The sequence below is a fragment of the Mustelus asterias genome, chromosome 5 (genome assembly GCF_964213995.1).
Source record: "Mustelus asterias chromosome 5, sMusAst1.hap1.1, whole genome shotgun sequence".
NCBI classification, from domain to species: Eukaryota; Metazoa; Chordata; class Chondrichthyes; order Carcharhiniformes; family Triakidae; genus Mustelus; species Mustelus asterias.
In genome coordinates, this window is record NC_135805.1 from 124,340,327 (window position 1) to 124,357,999 (window position 17,673).

At 46.3% G+C, this 17,673-nt stretch overlaps 1 protein-coding gene across 4 annotated transcripts in view; it reads right to left on the reverse strand.

The window, feature by feature from the left end:
- The window catches only part of asrgl1 (asparaginase and isoaspartyl peptidase 1), a 52,846-nt gene extending 36,120 nt beyond the window's left edge, over positions 1 to 16,726 (reverse strand). For 2 of the 4 annotated variants that reach the window (XM_078213759.1, XM_078213760.1), the window contains exons 1-2: positions 16,426 to 16,726; positions 12,749 to 12,954 (exon numbers count right to left, since the gene is read on the reverse strand). In XM_078213759.1, the coding sequence (XP_078069885.1) occupies positions 12,749 to 12,944 (196 nt within the window). In that variant the 5' untranslated portion in view covers positions 12,945 to 12,954; positions 16,426 to 16,726. The remainder of the gene's footprint in view (positions 1 to 12,748; positions 12,955 to 16,425) is intronic. The other 2 variants (XM_078213761.1, XM_078213762.1) reach the window with 2 other exon arrangements.
- Between the last annotated feature and the right edge of the window lie 947 nt (positions 16,727 to 17,673).

Genomic DNA, 17,673 nt, shown 5'->3' on the forward strand with positions numbered 1-17,673 from the left:
ACAGAGGGACATAGATAGGATGCAAGACTGGGCGGAGAAGTGGCAGATGGACTTCAACCCAGATAAATGCGTCGTGGTCCATTTTGGCAGGTCAAACGGGATGAAGGAGTACAATATAAAGGGAAAGACTCTTAGTACTGTAGAGGATCAGAAGGACCTTGGGGTCCGGGTCCATAGGACTCTAAAATCAGCCCCGCAGGTGGAGGAGGTGGTTAAGAAGGCGTATGGCGTGCTGGCCTTTATCAATCGAGGGATTGAGTTTAGGAGTCCGGGGATAATGATGCAGCAATATAAGACCCTCGTCAGACCCCACTTGGAGTACTGTGCTCAGTTCTGGTCGCCTCATTACAGGAAGGATGTGGAAAAGATTGAAAGGGTGCAGAGGAGATTTACAAGGATGTTGCCTGGATTGAGTGGCATGCCTTATGAGGATAGGCTGAGGGAGCTCGGTCTTTTCTCCTTGGAGAGACGTAGGATGAGAGTAGGCCTAATAGAGGTGTATAAGATGTTGAGAGGCATAGATCGGGTGGACTCTCAGAGGCTTTTTCCCAGGGTGAAAATGGCTGCTACGAGAGGACACAGGTTTAAGGTGCTGGGGGGTAGGTACAGAGGAGATGTTAGGGGGAAGTTTTTCACACAGAGGGTGGTGGGCGAGTGGAATCGGCTGCCGTCAGTGGTGGTGGTGGAGGCAAACTCAATAGGGTCTTTTAAGAGACTCCTGGATGAGCACATGGGACTTAATAGGATGGAGGGTTATAGGTAGGCCTAAAAGGTAGGGATATGTTCGGCACAACTTGTGGGGCCGAAGGGCCTGTTTTGTGCTGTAGTTTTTCTATGTTTCTAGATCAGTAAAGCAATCAAAAATGGCATAGAATTCAAAAGTAGTTGAGCAAAAATAAAAGCAGAACATGCTGGAAATCCTCAACAAGTCAGACAGCACCTGTGGGGATTGAAACAGAGTCAACATTTCAGGTCATCGGAACTGGGAAAAGCTTAAGATGCAAGAGGTATTAAGCATAGGATTGGTAATACAAGGATAAAAAGAAGGTTTGTGAGGAGAGATTGAATGACAGAAGTGTCTTTCAGGGCCAAAGGAGTAGGTGATTTTAAGGGGCATCTTGACAAGTACATGAATAGGATGGGAATAGAGGGATATGGTCCCCAGAAGGGTCGGGGGTTTTAGTTAATTCGGGCAGCATGGTCGGTGCAGGCTTGGAGGGCCGAAGGGCCTGTTCCTGTGCTGTAATTTTCTTTGTTCTTTGTGATGGGTCAAGTTTACAGAGGTCCCTCGTCAGTGACCAGTTCTGATCTCCATAAGGGAAAGAGGACGTGGAAGCACTGCAGAATGCAAAAAACACACCTGGAATTGAGAGATTAAGTGACTGGGAGACATTAGGACATTTTAAAAAAAGATAAGAGAAGGGCTGACCCAAGAGGTCCTTAAATTATGAACAAATGAACAGATTGGATCTGAAATGAAAGTTTCCACTTGTGGAATAATCTAAAACTAGTGGCTATCATTACAAGTAATTACTAACAAATCCAACAGGACAATAATTTTAGAGTGGTTAAGATGTCGAACTCATTACCACAGGAAGTCACTGAGATAAATATCTTTGATGTTTTCAAAAGGAAACCAGAAAAGGATCGATACACATTTGGAACGGAATGGTCTTGTTAGCGACAGACAGCATGGCTTTGTACCAGAAAGGTCAGGTCTCACTAATTTAATTGAGTTGGTGACAAAAATGACTGACAAGGGCAGGGCTGTGCATGTTGTCTGCATGGACTTTAGTAAAGCATTTGACAAGGTCCCTCATGGCAGGCTGGTGCAAAAGATTAAATCTCATGGGATCAGGGGTGAACTAGCTAGATGGATTCAGAACCGGCTTGGCCATAGAAGACAGAGGGTAGCAGTGGAAGAGTGTTTTTCGGAATGGAAGTCTGTAACGAATGGCATTCATGATGTGGAGATGCCGGCGTTGGACTGGGGTAAACTGGGGTAAACATAGAACATAGAACATAGAAAGCCACAGCACAAACAGGCCCTTCGGCCCACAAGTTGCGCTGATCATATCCCTACCTCTAGGCCTATCTATAGCCCTCAATCCCATTAAATCCCATGTACTCATCCAGAAGTCTCTTAAAAGACCCCAACGAGTTTGCCTCCACCACCACCGACGTCAGCCGATTCCACTCACCCACCATCCCCTGAGTGAAAAACTTACCCCTGACATCTCCTCTGTACCTACCCCCCAGCACCTTAAACCTGTGTCCTCTCATAGCAACCATTTCAGCCCTTGGAAATAGCCTCTGAGAGTCTACCCTATCCAGACCTCTCAACATCTTGTAAACCTCTATCAGGTCACCTCTCATCCTTCGTCTCTCCAGGGAGAAGAGACCAAGCTCCCTCAACCTATCCTCATAAGGCATGCCCCCCAATCCAGGCAACATCCTTGTAAATCTCCTCTGCACCCTTTCAATGGCTTCAACATCTTTCCTGTAATGAGGTGACCAGAACTGCGCGCAGTACTCCAAGTGGGGTCTAACCAGGGTCCTATAAAGCTGCAGCATTATCTCCCGACTCCTAAACTCAATCCCTCGATTAATGAAGGCTAGTACGCCGTACGCCTTCTTGACCGCATCCTCCACCTGCGAGGCCGATTTAAGAGTCCTATGGACCCGGACCCCAAGGTCCTTCTGATCCTCTACACTGCTAAGAATGGTACCCTTCATATTATACTGCTGCTTCATCCCATTGGATCTGCCAAAATGGATCACTACACACTTATCCGGGTTGAAGTCCATCTGCCACTTCTCCGCCCAGTCTTGCATTCTATCTATGTCTCGCTGCAACTTCTGACATCCCTCCAAACTATCCACAACACCACCTACCTTGGTGTCGTCAGCAAACTTACCAACCCATCCCTCCACTTCCTCATCCAGGTCATTTATGAAAATGACAAACAGCAAGGGTCCCAGAACAGATCCCTGGGGCACTCCACTGGTCACTGACCTCCATGCAGAGAAAGACCCCTCCACAGCCACTCTCTGCCTTCTGCAGGCAAGCCAGTTCTGGATCCACAAGGCAACAGCCCCTTGGATCCCATGCCCTCTCACTTTCTCAAGAAGTCTTGCATGGGGGACCTTATCGAACGCCTTGCTGAAGTCCATATAGACCACATCCACCGCTCTTCCTTCGTCAATGTGTTTGGTCACATTTTCAAAGAACTCAACCAGGCTCGTAAGGTTCAGAGAGTAGTCTGAAGTAAAAAGTCTGAAGTAGTCCCAAGTAAACTAATGGCGTTCTGCAGGGGTCAGTGTTGGGACCTCTACTGTTTGTAATATATATATAAATGACTTGGAAGAAAACATAGCTGATCTGATTCGCAAGTTTGCAGATGATACTAAGATTGGCAGAGTTGCGGATAGTGATGAAGATTGTCAGAGAGTACAGCAGGATATAAATAGGCTGGAAAATTGGGCTGTGAAATGGCAGATGGAATTTAATCCGGACAAATGCAAGGTGTGCATTTTGGTAGATCTGGGAGTACAGGTCCACAGATCATAGAATCAGAGAAACCCTACAGTGCAGAAGGAGGCCATTCAGCCCTTCGAGTCTGCACCGACAACTATCCCACCTAGGCCCCCCCACAAATTTACCCTGCTAATCCCTCTAACTGACGCATCCCAGGACACCAAGGGACAATTAAACATGGCCAATGCTTAATTTGGACTGTGGGAGGAAACTGGAGCACCCGGATGAAAGCCATTAAGACACGGGGAGAACTTGCAAACTCCACACAGACAGTGACTCAAGTCGGTAATTGAACCCGGGTCCCTGGAGCGGAGAGGCAGCAGTGCTAACCACTGCCACCATGCTGCCCAAACCACTGTGCCACGTGCCGCCCAGATCCTTAAAAGTGGCAGCATAGGTGGAAAAGGTGATGAAGAAAGCATATGGCATGCTTGCCTTCATCGGATGGGGCAGAGTATAAAAGTTATATAAAGCCCGTGACCGCGGGCATTCAGCCTCGGATCTTCGGGTAAGCGTTCTCCAAGGCGGCCTTCACAACACACGACAGCGCAGAGTCGCTGAGCAAAGACTGATGGCCAAGTTCCGCACACGAGGACGGCCTCAAACAGGATCTTGGGTTCATGTCACACTATCTGTAACCCCCATGGCTTGCAAAATCTCACTAACTGTTCTGGCTGGAGACAATACAGATCTCTCTGAGCTGCGCTTAACCCTCTCTCCACTCACATTGTCTGTACCTTTAAGACTTGATTACCTGTAAACATTCACATTCCAACCATTATTTTGTAAATTGAGTTTGTGTCTTTATATGCCCTGTTTGTGAACAGAACTCCCACTTTTACCTGACGAAGGAGCAGCTCTCCGAAAGCTCGTGGATTTTGCTACCAAATAAACCTGTTGGACTTTAACCTGGTGTTGTGAGACTTCTTATTCTGTCATCAAGGCTATTTTGTGTCCATTTAGCTACCTCACCCTGGATCCTGAGATTTAACCTTATGCAACAACCTATCATGTGGTACCTTGTCAAAGGCCTTGCTAAACTCCATGTAGACAACATCAACTGCATTGCCCTCATCTACCTTCTTGGTTACCCCTTCAAAAAATTCATTCAAATTTGAGAGACATTTTCCACTCACAAAGCCATGCTGACTGTCCCTAATCAGTCCTTGCGTCTCCAAATGCCTTGAGATCCTGTCTCTCAAAATATCTTTCATCAGCTTACCCACCACAGATGTGAGGCTCACCGGCCTGTAGTTCCCAGGCTTTTCCCTGCAGCTCTTTTTAAACAAAGGCACAATATTTGCCACCCTCCAATCTTCAGGCACCTCACCTGTGACTATCGATGATCCAAATATCTATGCTCAGGGACCCGCAATTTCCTCCCCAGCCTCCCACAATGTCCTGGGATACACTTCATCAGGTCCTGGGGATTTATCTACCTTGATGCGCTTTAAGACTTCCAGCACCTCCTTCTCTATAATCTGTACACTCCTCAAGACATCACTATTTATTTCTCCAAGTTCCCCAACATCCATGCTTTTCTCAAAAGTAAATACTGATGAGAAATATTCATTTAGGATCTCAGCCATCTCTTGTGGATCTGCACATAGATGACCTTGTTGATTCTTAAGAGGCCCTACTCTCTCCCTAGTTACTTTTTTGGCCTTTATGTATTTGTAGAAGCTCTTTGGATTTTCCTTTGCCTTATCTGCCAAAACCATCTCGTGTCCCCATTTTGCCCTCCTGATTTCTCTCAACTCAACTCCGACAGCCCCTATACTCTTCAAGGGATTCACTTGATCCCAGCTGCCTATGCATGTCATGTGCCTCCTTCTTCTTCTTGACCAGGGCCTCAATATCCCGAGTCATCCAGAATTCCCTACTTTTACCAGCCTTGCCCTTCACACTAAGAGGAATGTGCTTACCCTGAACCCTGGTTAACCCACTTTTGAAAGTCTCCCACTTACCAGACATCCCTTTGCCTTCCCACAAACTTCCCCAATTAACTTTTGAAAGTTCTTGCCTGATACCATCAAAATATCTACCTTCAGTTCTTGTCATTCAATTGACTGAAAATATAACTATCAGATTGAGGGTTGAGACAATCATAGAAACTGTAGTCAAATCATCCAGGACTGAGGAGCTGCTACAGTGAGGACAGGTGGAGTGGTGGAAGCGGAGGCAGGTGGGGAAGCTGGATTTCTCCGCAAAGCTGGGGCTGCTGTGCTCCAAGCAGACATAAATACGTCAGTGTGAGTAACAGTATATATCCAGGTCAATCAACCCAAGTTTTTGGTCTGAAAGACCATCTGTCAGGACTCTCCCGGAGCTCTTTCAACCACACCGCAATATCCAGATTGGAGTGTAAGAGGGTTCCCCAGAAGTTGCAATGCCATTGTAGTGGCAAAATTTGCAGTGTTCACTGCTATTAGGACAGCAAAATACAGGTCAATATTCTCTGTCTCTTTGTTTGAAAGATTAATATAGATTGTAAATAACTGAGGCCGCAGCACTGATCATCAGTTACAACACTGCATTGTGCTTCCAGTCCATTAACCAATCTTCTATCCATGCTAATATATCACCCCAATTCCATAAGCCCTTATCTTGCCTATTAACATTTTATGTGGAACCTTATCAAATGCTTTTGTAAATCCAGGTTTATTATATCTCGTGGTTCTCCTTGATCTACGCTATTAGTTATTTTTCAAACAGAATTTCTTTTGTCTGATCACACTATAATTTTCGAAGTGCATTGTTAAGACTTCCTTCAGCATTCCTCAGTCTTTTCCCCAATGACTGGCTAACGGGGTTAGAACATAGAACATAGAAAAAATACAGCACAAACAGGCCCTTCGGCCCACAAGTTGCGCCGATCATGTCCCTACCTACCTAGGCTTATATATAGGCTTACCGATAACCCTCAATCCTAGTAAGTTCCATGTACTCATCCAGAAGTCTCTCAAAAGACCCTATCGAGTTTGCCTCCACCACCACTGACGGCAGCCGATTCCACTCACCCACCACCCTCTGTGTGAAAAACTTACTCCGACATCTCCTCTGTACCTACTCCCAGCACCTTAAACCTGTGTCCTCTCGTAGCAGCCATTTCAGCCCTGGGAAAAAGCCTCCGAGAATCCACCCGATCTGTACCTCTCAACATCTTGTAAACCTCTATCAGGTCACCTCTCATCCTTCGTCTCTCCAAGGAGAAAAGACCGAGCTTCCTCAACCTATCCTCATAAGGCATGCCAACCAATCAAGGCAACATCCTTGTAAATCTTCTCTGCACCCTTTCAATCATTTCCACATCCCTCCTGTAATGAGGCGACCAGAACTGAGCACAGTACTCCAAGTGGAGTCTGACGAGGGTCTTATAAAGCTGCATCATTATCTCCCGACTCCTAAACTTAATCCCTCGATTGATGAAGGCCAGCACACCATACACCTTCTTAACCACCTCCTCTACCTGCGAGGCCGATTTAAGAATCCTATGGACCCGGACCCCAAGGTCCTTCTGATCCTCTACACTGCTAAGAGTCTTGCCCTTAATATTATACTCCTTCATCCCATTTGACTTGCCAAAATGGACCACTACACATTTATCCGGGTTGAAGTCCATCTGCCACTTCTCCGCCCAATCTTGCATCCTATCTATGTCACACTGCAGCTTCTGACATCCCTCCAAACTATCCACCACCAACCTTCGTGTCGTCGGCAAACTTACCAACCCATCCCTCCACTTCCTCATCCAGGTCATTTATGAAAATGACAAACAGCAAGGATCCCAGAACAGATCCCTGGGGCACACCACTGGTGACCGACCTCCATTCAGAAAAAGACCCATCTACAACCACTCTCTGCCTTCTGCAGGCAAGCCAGTTCTGGATCCACAAGGCAACAGCCCCTTGGATCCCATGCCCTCTCACTTTCTCGAGAAGTCTTGCATGGGGGACCTTATCGGACGCCTTGCTGAAGTCCATGTAAACCACATCTACCGCTTTTCCTTCGTCAATGTGTTTAGTCACATTTTCAAAGAACTCCACCAGGCTCGTAAGGCACGATTTGCCTTTGACAAAGCTGTGCTGACTACTTTTGAGCATACTAACCTTCTCTAAATGTTCATAAATCCTGTCCCTCAGGATCTTCTCCATCAACTTACCAACCACTGAGATTAGACTCACCAGTCGGTAATTTCCTGGGCTATCCCTATTCCCTTTCTTGAATATAGGAACCACATTCGCAATCCTCCAATCCTCCGGAACCTCTCCCGTCTCCATCACAAAGATCATCGCCAGAGGCTCTGCAATCTCTTCCCTCGCCTCCCACAGTAACCTGGGGTACATCCCATCCGGTCCCGGCGACTTATCTATCTTGATGCTGTTCAAAATTTCCAACACATGCTCTTTCTTAATGTCCACATACTCAATCTTTTCAGTCCGCCTCAATCCTGTCGTACAACCACCCAAGTCTTTTTCCACTGTGAATACCGAGGTAAAATATTCATTAAGCACCTCTGCTATTTCTTCCGGTTCTGTACAGACTTTCTCACCTTCACCTATTATAGGTCCTATTCCTTCACATCTCATCCTTTTACTCTTCGCATATTTATAGAACGCCTTAGGGTTCTCCTTAATCTTACCTGCCAAGGCCTTCTCGTGACCCCTTCTGGGCTCTCCTAATTTATTTCTTAAATCCCTTCCTACAAGCCGTATACTCATCTAGATCCCTATCATCGCCTAGCTCTCTGAACCTTTTGTACGCTTTCCTTTTCTTTTTGACTCAGTTCAGCGCAGCTTTCGTGCACCATGGTTCCCGTAACCTACCAAAACCTTCCTCTCTCATCGGAACGTTGTCATGCAGAACTCCAGACAAACATTCCTTGAAAATCTGCCACCTTACTTCGGTACTTTTCCTCAAGAATGCCTCCTTCCAATTTACGCCTCTAAATCTCCTGCCTGATGGCTTCATATTTCCCCTTACTCCAAATAAACACTTTCCTAGCTTGCCTGATCTTTCCGATGCTAGCGTAAAGGAGATAGAGTTATGATCACGATCCCCAAGATGCTCCCCCACTGAGAGATCCAACACCTGTCCAGGCTCATTAGCCAGTACCAGATCGAGTACAGCCTCTCCTCTTGTAGGCTTATCCACATGCTGTGTCAGGAAACCTTCCTGAACACACCTAACAAACTCCTCCCCATCCAAACCCCTTACCCGAGGGATATTCCAATCGATGTTTAGGAAATTAAAGTCTCCCATCACGACAACCCTGTTATTACTACATCTCTCCAGGATCTGTTTCCCTATCTGCTCCTCAACATCCCTGTTACTATTGGGCGGCCTGTAGAAAACACCCAGCAAAGTTATCGGCCCCTTCCTGCTCCGAACTTCCACCCACAGAGACTCCGTAGACAATCCCTCCACGGCTTCCACCTTCTCTACAGCTGTGACACTATCCCTGATCAGCAGTGCCACTCCCCCCCTTCTTTTGCCTCCCTCTCTGTCCTTTCTGAACCATCTGAAACCTGGCACCTGGAGTATCCAGTCCTGTTCCTGTCCCCAAGTCTCTGTAATGGCCACCACATCACACTTCCAAGCATCGATCCACACTCTAAGCTCATCCACTTTATTCACTACACTCCTGGCGTTAAAATAGACACATCTCAAACCTTTGGTCTGAGCTCTCCCCTTCTCCATCACCCCTCTATTCTCCCTCTTACACTGTGTACAATCCTTCTCTATTTGCGGGCTAACCTCCTCGCTCTCAGTCACCTCATCACGATTCCCTCCCCCCAACCTTTCTAGTTTAAAGTCTCCCCAGTAGCCTTAGCCAACCTTCCTGCCAGGATATTGGTCCTCCTGGGATTCACGTGCCACCCGTCTTTTTTGTACAGGTCACATCTGCCCCTAAAGAGGTCCCAATGATCCAGGAACCTGAATCCCTGCCCCCTGCTCCAGTCCCTCAGCCACGCATTCATCCTCCACCTCACTCCATTCCTGCTCTCAGTTTCCCGTGGCACAGGCAGCAATCCTGAGATTACTACCTTTGCGTTGCTCCTTCCCAACTGTCTACCTAACTCCCTGTATTCTCTTTTCATGACCCCTTCCCTCTTCCGAACTATGTCAGCGGTACCAATATGTACCACGATCTCTGGCTCTTCTCCCTCCCACCTCAGGATATCTGGGACGCGATCAGAGACATCCCGGATCCCGGCACCAGGGAAGCAGACCACCATCCGAGACTCCCGTCTTCCTCCCCAAAATCGCCTGTCCGACCCCTCTTACTGTTGAGTCCCCGATTACTACTGCCTTCCTCCTCCTTTCCTTAGCCCTCTGAGTTACAGGGCCAGACTCTGCTCCAGAGACATGGCAACTGCTGCTTCCCCCAGGTGAGCTGTCCCCCCCAGCAGTACTCAGACAGGAGTACTTGTTGTGATGGGGCACATCCACCGGGGTGCTCTCTATCACTCGAGCTTTCCCCTTCCTGGACGTTACCCACTTGTCTGCCTCCCGTGGCCCTGGTGTGACCACCTGCTGATAGCTCCTGTCTATCACCCCCTCATTTTCCCTAACCAGATGAAGATCCTCGAGCTGCAGTTCTAGTTCTCTAACATGGTCCCTTAGGAACCGCAGCTCGACACACCCATCACAGATATGGACATCCGGGAGGCCAGGAGCCTCCAGGACCTCCCACATCCGACATTGGGAACAACAGACTGGCCTCACACTCATAATTTCCCTTCATATTTCAAGGAACACAGAGAAACGTACTTTCTGCCTAAGCCCTTAGAGCCAAAGCCCTTCAGCTCTCACTCTGCGCCCTTCTCACTCCACTGCCCAGTCTCAACGCTGCCCACTGGATACTGCGGCCTGCTTTTAAACCTCCCACGCGCTAAAATAAAATTCAAAAACCCTTCCCACAACACCCCACGCGCGGCCTACTTCCGGTCTAGACTTTAAAAGTTTAAAAATAGATAAATAAACAAACCAAGCCCGCGAAAAAGTGATTTAAAAGTCGATCTCTTACCCCAGGTCCTCCTTGCCTCTCTCAGGATGAACAATGAGGATGATCCCCCCAGGTAAGTAGCTTTTATATTAAAAGAAAATTCAAAAACCCTTCCCACAACTCCCCGCACGCGGCCTACTTCCGGTCTAGACTTTTAAAGTTTAAAGTTGCAGTTCTCTGCTTTCTCTCTCCCTCCTTTCTTGAATATCGGTGTTACGTTTGTTAGCTTCCAATCTACATGGGACATTCTAGAATCTTGAGAAGTTTGGAAAATCATAACCAGCACATCCACTCTCTCTGCAACTATCTCTTTTCGAACTATAACACATCGGCCATTAAGTCCCAGAGATTTGATGAATTTTCATCCCTCAAGTTTCTCCAACAGAGTAATTAATATCAGCCCATTGTTAGCCTGAATTTCTGGTCTGCAACTGTGAAGGTTTCCACATTATATTTGTTCAATGCCGTTTCCTCATTCCCCATAATCATTTCTCCAGTTTCTGCTGCTAATGGATGAATGTTTACTTTAGTTATCGTCCTTCTTAATATACTTGTAAAAGCTTGTCCCTCAAACTTTCTGGTGGTCATTTGCAGGTTACTAAATCACTCAATCCTCAAGTTCACTACTATTCTTTGCAACATCACAAATCTCTTCCATTAATCAGCATGGTGGCACAGTGATTAGCACTGCTGCCTCACAGCGCTAGGGACCCGGGTTTGATTCCTGGCTCGGGTCACTGTCTGTGTGGAGTCTGCGTGTTCTCCCCGCGTCTGTGTGGGTTTCCTGCAGGTGCTCCGGTTTCCTCCCACAGTCCCAAAGACATGCTGGTTTGGTGCATTCGCATGCTAAAATTCACCCTCAGTGTACCTGAACAGGTGCTGGAGTGTGGGGACTTGGGGATTTTCACAGTAACTTCAGTGCAGTGTTAATGTAAGCCTTCTTATAACACTAATAATTAAACTTAACAATGTCTTTAATTTCCTGAGTAACCCTGGATGGGTCATTCTTGCTCAACTTTATTCAAATATATTTTTGTTGAACATTTTGAATCGCTTATTTGTGTATTTATTGCCACACCCTTTCGTCTATTTACCTGATCAACTGTAGCCAGTTCTTCACGTCATACCCATTTAATTGGCTTTAAATTTAATATTCTTGTTTGGGACTTTTAAGCTTGATATAGAATTCAATTGTAGCATGGCCAGTTTTCTAATGGATCATTTACTATAAGATTACTAATTAACACTACTTTATTGCATTATACTAGATCTGACTACGAACCAATCCTGCCTTATTGCACAAGACCTAAAATAGTTTGCACAAAGTCCTATTTAGCTATCACGCCTGTGCTTGCTGACCTGCAGCAGCTCCCAGTCAAGAGCTTTGAAAAAGGGTCACCTGGACTGGAAACGTCAGCTCTTTTCTCTCCTTACAGATGCTGCCAGACTTGCTGAGATTTTCCAGCATTCTCTCTTTTGGTTCCAGTCAAGTAATGTCCTGACTTTAAAATTCTCATCTTTATTTTCAAATCCCTCACTCTGTAGAACCATAGAAAATTACAGCTCAGAAACAGGCCTTTTGGCCCTTCTTGTCTGTGCCGAACCATTTTTTGCCTAGTCCCACTGACCTGCACTTGGACCATATCCCTCCACACCCCTCTCATCCATGAACCCGTCCAAGTTTTTCTTAAATGTTAAAAGCATTTACCACTTTATCCAGCAGCTCATTCCACACTCCCACCACTCTCTGCGTGAAGAAGCCCCCCCTAATATTCCCTTTAAACTTTTCTCCTTTCACCCTTAACCCATGCCCTCTGGTTTTTTTCTCCCCGAGCCTCAGCGGAAAAAGCCTGCTTGCATTCACTCTATCTATACCCATCAAAATCTTATACACCTCTATCAAATCTCCCCTCAATCTTCTACGCTCCAGGGAATAAAGTCCCAACCTATTCAATCTCTCTCTGTAACTCAGCTTCTCAAGTCCCGGCAACATCCTTGTGAACCTTCTCTGCACTCTTTCAATCTTATTTACATCCTTCCTGCCTGCTGCAGCTAGATCTTGCAAAAATACCAAGAGGAGAAAAGTTTCTGCTGCCATGTTTACATTTTAAAATTCACAACCAGTCCTCTCAAAAACCCAACAACTGGATGAAAAGATTGGCTGTGTTAGAATTAAATGCAAATGAATGAAATTAATTTACCAGCATTAAAATGAGGATCATTCTCTAAAATGATTGAAGCTTCTTCCACCATGTCCAGGGCACTGCCTCCCTGCTGAACCCGGCGATATGCTTGGAGAGCAGCTTCCTTCACTATCAGCAGACAGACTTCCTTAAAATCCTCCTTATATATTCCACAACCTCCATGAACGACGATTACAGGATTTCTGGTGCACATCTTGAATATACTGCAATAAATATTTCCAAGAGATTTAATGCAATGCGTAACAGCAATGAAACATTTCATATATATAACTCAATCTAATACAGAAACATGAAGGGAATTGTGCTGATGCAGTTCACTAAGAGCTAGAGATCAGGGCAAGGAGATCTTTTTCCAACTACACGTGTCAGGCTGGGAGACTTACCTGTCAGGACACAGGTTGGAAACTAGGATTGGAGTTTGGGGATGAGTTTTTTTGGGATAATAGTGTTGAAGGCTTAACTGTAGTCAATAAATAGGAGTCTGCCATAAGTGTCCTTGTTATCCAGGTGTTCCAGTTCCACGGTTGAGTGTAGGGCCAGGGAGATGGCATCGTCTTTGGACCTGTTGCGGTGATAGACGAACTGTAGTGGGTCCAGGCAATCTGGGAGGCCGGAGTTGATGCGTGCCATGACTAACCTTCCAAAGCACTTCATGATAATGGAGGTGGTCAATTCACTCGGTGAATCCTGTTTCAATGGGGTCAATTCACTCGGTGAATCCTGTTTCAATGGGGTCAATTCACTCAGTGAATCCTGTTTCAATGGGGTCAATTCACTCGGTGAATCCTGTTTCAATGGGATCAATTCACTCGGTGAATCCGGTTTCAATGGGGTCAATTCACTCGGTGAATCCTGTTTCAATGGGGTCAATTCACTCGGTGAATCCTGTTTCAATGGGGTCAATTCACTCGGTGAATCCTGTTTCAATGGGGTCAATTCACTCGGTGAATCCTGTTTCAATGGGGTCAATTCACTCGGTGAATCCTGTTTCAATGGGGTCAATTCACTCGGTGAATCCTGTTTCAATGGGGTCAATTCACTCGGTGAATCCTGTTTCAATGGGGTCAATTCACTCGGTGAATCCTGTTTCAATGGGGTCAATTCACTCGGTGAATCCTGTTTCAATGGGGTCAATTCACTCGGTGAATCCTGTTTCAATGGGATCAATTCACTCGGTGAATCCTGTTTCAATGGGGTCAATTCACTCAGTGAATCCTGTTTCAATGGGGTCAATTCACTCGGTGAATCCTGTTTCAATGGGGTCAATTCACTCGGTGAATCCTGTTTCAATGGGGTCAATTCACTCGGTGAATCCTGTTTCAATGGGGTCAATTCACTCAGTGAATCCTGTTTCAATGGGGTCAATTCACTCAGTGAATCCTGTTTCAATGGGGTCAATTCACTCGGTGAATCCTGTTTCAATGGGGTCAATTCACTCAGTGAATCCTGTTTCAATGGAGTCAATTCACTCGGTGAATCCTGTTTCAATGGGATCAATTCACTCGGTGAGTCATAACATCGAATGGGGTTTTTCTCCAAGGAAAACAGTCCCGACCTCTCAAATCTTTATTCCTGAAATCGTTCTTGTGAAGCTCTTCTGGCCAGCAGAAGCAGCAATTGTGAGTTTGTCACTACTTACCCTCACCATTATAACTCAGTAACTTCCATGTTTCTCAACATGTTTTAGGGATTTTCCAATGCATTCCCAAGAGGCTTGATATGGCAATCTATGGGAACAAACTTAAGTCTGCAATTGGAACTAAACCTGCAAGGAGAATTAGCCCACAGTTCTCCAGTTTAACTTCAATTTTTGGTTTTTTACCTTCCTGTCTTCACTGCGAGAATAGTTTCAATTGGTCATTGGAGAGAGTAGAAGAGCTTCACAAGAACTATTTCAGGAAGAAAGAACTGTAGCTATGGGGATAGATTCGAGAGGTCGGGACAGTTTTCCTTGGAGAAAAACCCCATTCAAAATTATGACCCACTGAATGAATCGACCCCATTGAAACAGGATTTACTGAGTGAATCAACCACCTCCACCGTCATGAAGTGCTTCAGAAGGTTAGTCATGGCACGCATCAACCCTGGCCTCCCAGATTGCCTGGACCCACTATAGTTCGTCTATCACCGCAACCGGTCCAAAGACGACACCATCTCCCTGGCCCTACACTCAACCCTGGAACACCTGGATAACAAGGACACTTATGGCAGACTCCTATTTATTGACTACAGTTAAGCCTTCAACACTACTATCCTAACAAAACTCATCTCCAAACTCCATGGCCTCGGGCTCGGCTCCTCCTTTTGTGACTGGATCCTACACTTCCGAACCCACAGACTGCATCATTAAGGATAGGCAATGTAACCTCCATGATTTTTCTCAATACCAGTGCTGCGGATGGCTGTGTCCTCAGCCCCTTATTATACTCCTTATACATTTATTACTGTGTGGCCAAATTCCCTACCAACTCAATTTTCAAGTTTGCTGATGACACTACCACAATGCGTCGTATCTCAAACAATGACGAGATGGAGCACAGGAAAGAGATAGAGAATCTGGCGAAATGGTGCAATGACAATAATCTCTCCCTCAATATCGGTAAAACGAAGGAGATATTCATCAACTTCAGGAAGCAGAGTGGAGATCATAACCCTGTCTCCATCAATGGCGATAAAGTGGAAATGGTTGAGAGCTTCAAGTTTCTCAGTGTCCAGGATCACCAACCACCTGTCGTGGTCGCCCCATGCTGACACTACAGTTAAGAAAGCCCACCATTGCCTCTACTTTCGCAGGAGGCTAAGGAAATTTGGCTTTTCCGCTGTGACTCTCGCCAATTTTTACAGATGTACGAAAGAAAGCATCCTTTCTGGATGAATCACAGTTTGGTATGGCTCCTGCTATGATCAAGACCGTAAGAAACTACAAAAGGTTGTGAATGGAGCCCAGTCCATCATACAAACCAACCGCTGCCTCGGAAAAGCAGCCAGCATAATTAAGTATCCCACGCACTCCAGACATACTCTCTTCCAGCTTCTTGTCAGGAAAAAGATACAAAAGCCTGAAATCACGTACCAACTGACTCAAGAACAGTTTCTTCCCTGCTGCCAGACTTTTGGATGGATCTACCTTATATTAAGTTATAATGTGGAGATGCTGGACTGGGGTGGGCACAGTAAGAAGTCTCACAACAGCAGGTTAAAGTCCAACAGGTTTATTTGGAACCATGAACTTTCAGAGCGCTGCTCCTTCCTCAGGTGACTCACCTGACAAAGGAGCAATGCTCCAGAAGCTCGTCATTCCAAATAAACTGTTGGATTTTAACCTGGTGTTGTGAGACTTCTTATTAAGTTGATCTTTCTCTACACCCTAGCAATGACTGTAACACTACATTTGGCACCCTTTCCCTTCCTTCTCCCCTATGTACTCCTTGGGGTGAATTTTACCACCCTGCCCGCCACAGGAATCGGAGCGGGCAAAGAGGCAGACCACATTACCGTCTGTTGACCTAGGGTGGGATTTTCCGGTTTTGGGGCGAGCAAAGCCGGATAATTCCGTCCTTTGAATGGTTTGTTTTATCTACATATGGTGCAAGTCACAATACTTTTCACTGTATACCAATACATGTGACAATAATCAAAGAAATAGGATTCACAGAGAATCGAAGCTCACTTACTGGATTCTCCGTTGCCACAGTCACCTTTATTACTTTCTTTGACTGGAGCTGTCAATCCGGATTCTTCACAATATTCCACCATTCACATTTCCTCCTCATTGACGCTCTGTCCAGCAGCAAGGACTTAATGGATATCCTCGCTCGCGCGGCGCACGCGCGCGCTCCTTCGAAGACCTGCCGCACATGCGCTCGTTCGCGCTCTCTGATCTACCACACAGGCGCGCCCGCTCTCTCTCTCTCTCTCTCTGACCTGCCGGACATGCGCGCCCGCTCTCTCTCTCTGACCTGCTCCCACATAGGCAGTTGTTCTCGCTCGCGCTCTGGTCTTGTTACACATGCGCAGCCTGTGTGGGCGGTTGCTTGGAATTTTATGGTGAGTAATTCAACCCTTGACTCTCTAAAGTATGTCCACCATCTCCAAGGAACAAGTCAGGAGTGTAATGAATATTCCCCACTTGCCTGGATGAGTATAGCTTCACCAATAGTCATGAAGCGTTCTCCCAGGGTGGAAGAGCCAATTATTAGGAGGCAGAGGTTTAAGGTGCGAGGGAAAAAGTTTAAAGGAGATGGACAAGGCAGGTTTTTTACACAGAGGGTGATGGGTGCCTGGAAAGCACTGCCGGGGGAGGTAGCGGAAGGGGATGCGATAGTGACTTTTAAGGGGCAGCTTGACAAATACATGAATAGGACGGGAATGGAGCGATATGGTCCCCGGAAGGGGATTTTAGTTAAGTCAGGTAGCATAGTCGGTGCAGGCTTAGACGGCCGAAAGGCCTGTTCCTGTGCTGTAATTTTCTTTGTTCTTTGAAGCTTGACACCATCCAGGACATAGCTCAGTTGATTAACACTCGATCCTCAAACATTTAGTCCATCCACCACCTTCGATAACAACCGTACCCACCACCTTCAATATCCACTCCCTCCACCACCTTCAGTAACCACTCCTTCTACCACCTCAACCTCCACTCCTTTCAATATCCACCTCATCCACCACCACCTAGATCCACCTCATCATAGAATCCCTACAGTGCAGAAGGAAGCCATTCAGCCCATCGAGCATGCACTGACAACAGTCCCACCCAGGTCCTATCCCCGTAATCCCCACATATTTACCCTGCTAGTCCTCCTGACACTAAAGGACAATTTAGCATAGCCAATCAACCTAACCTGTACCTCTTTCGACTGTGAGAGGAAACCAGAGTACCCAGAGGAAATCCAAGCAGACATGGGAAGAACATGCAAACTCAA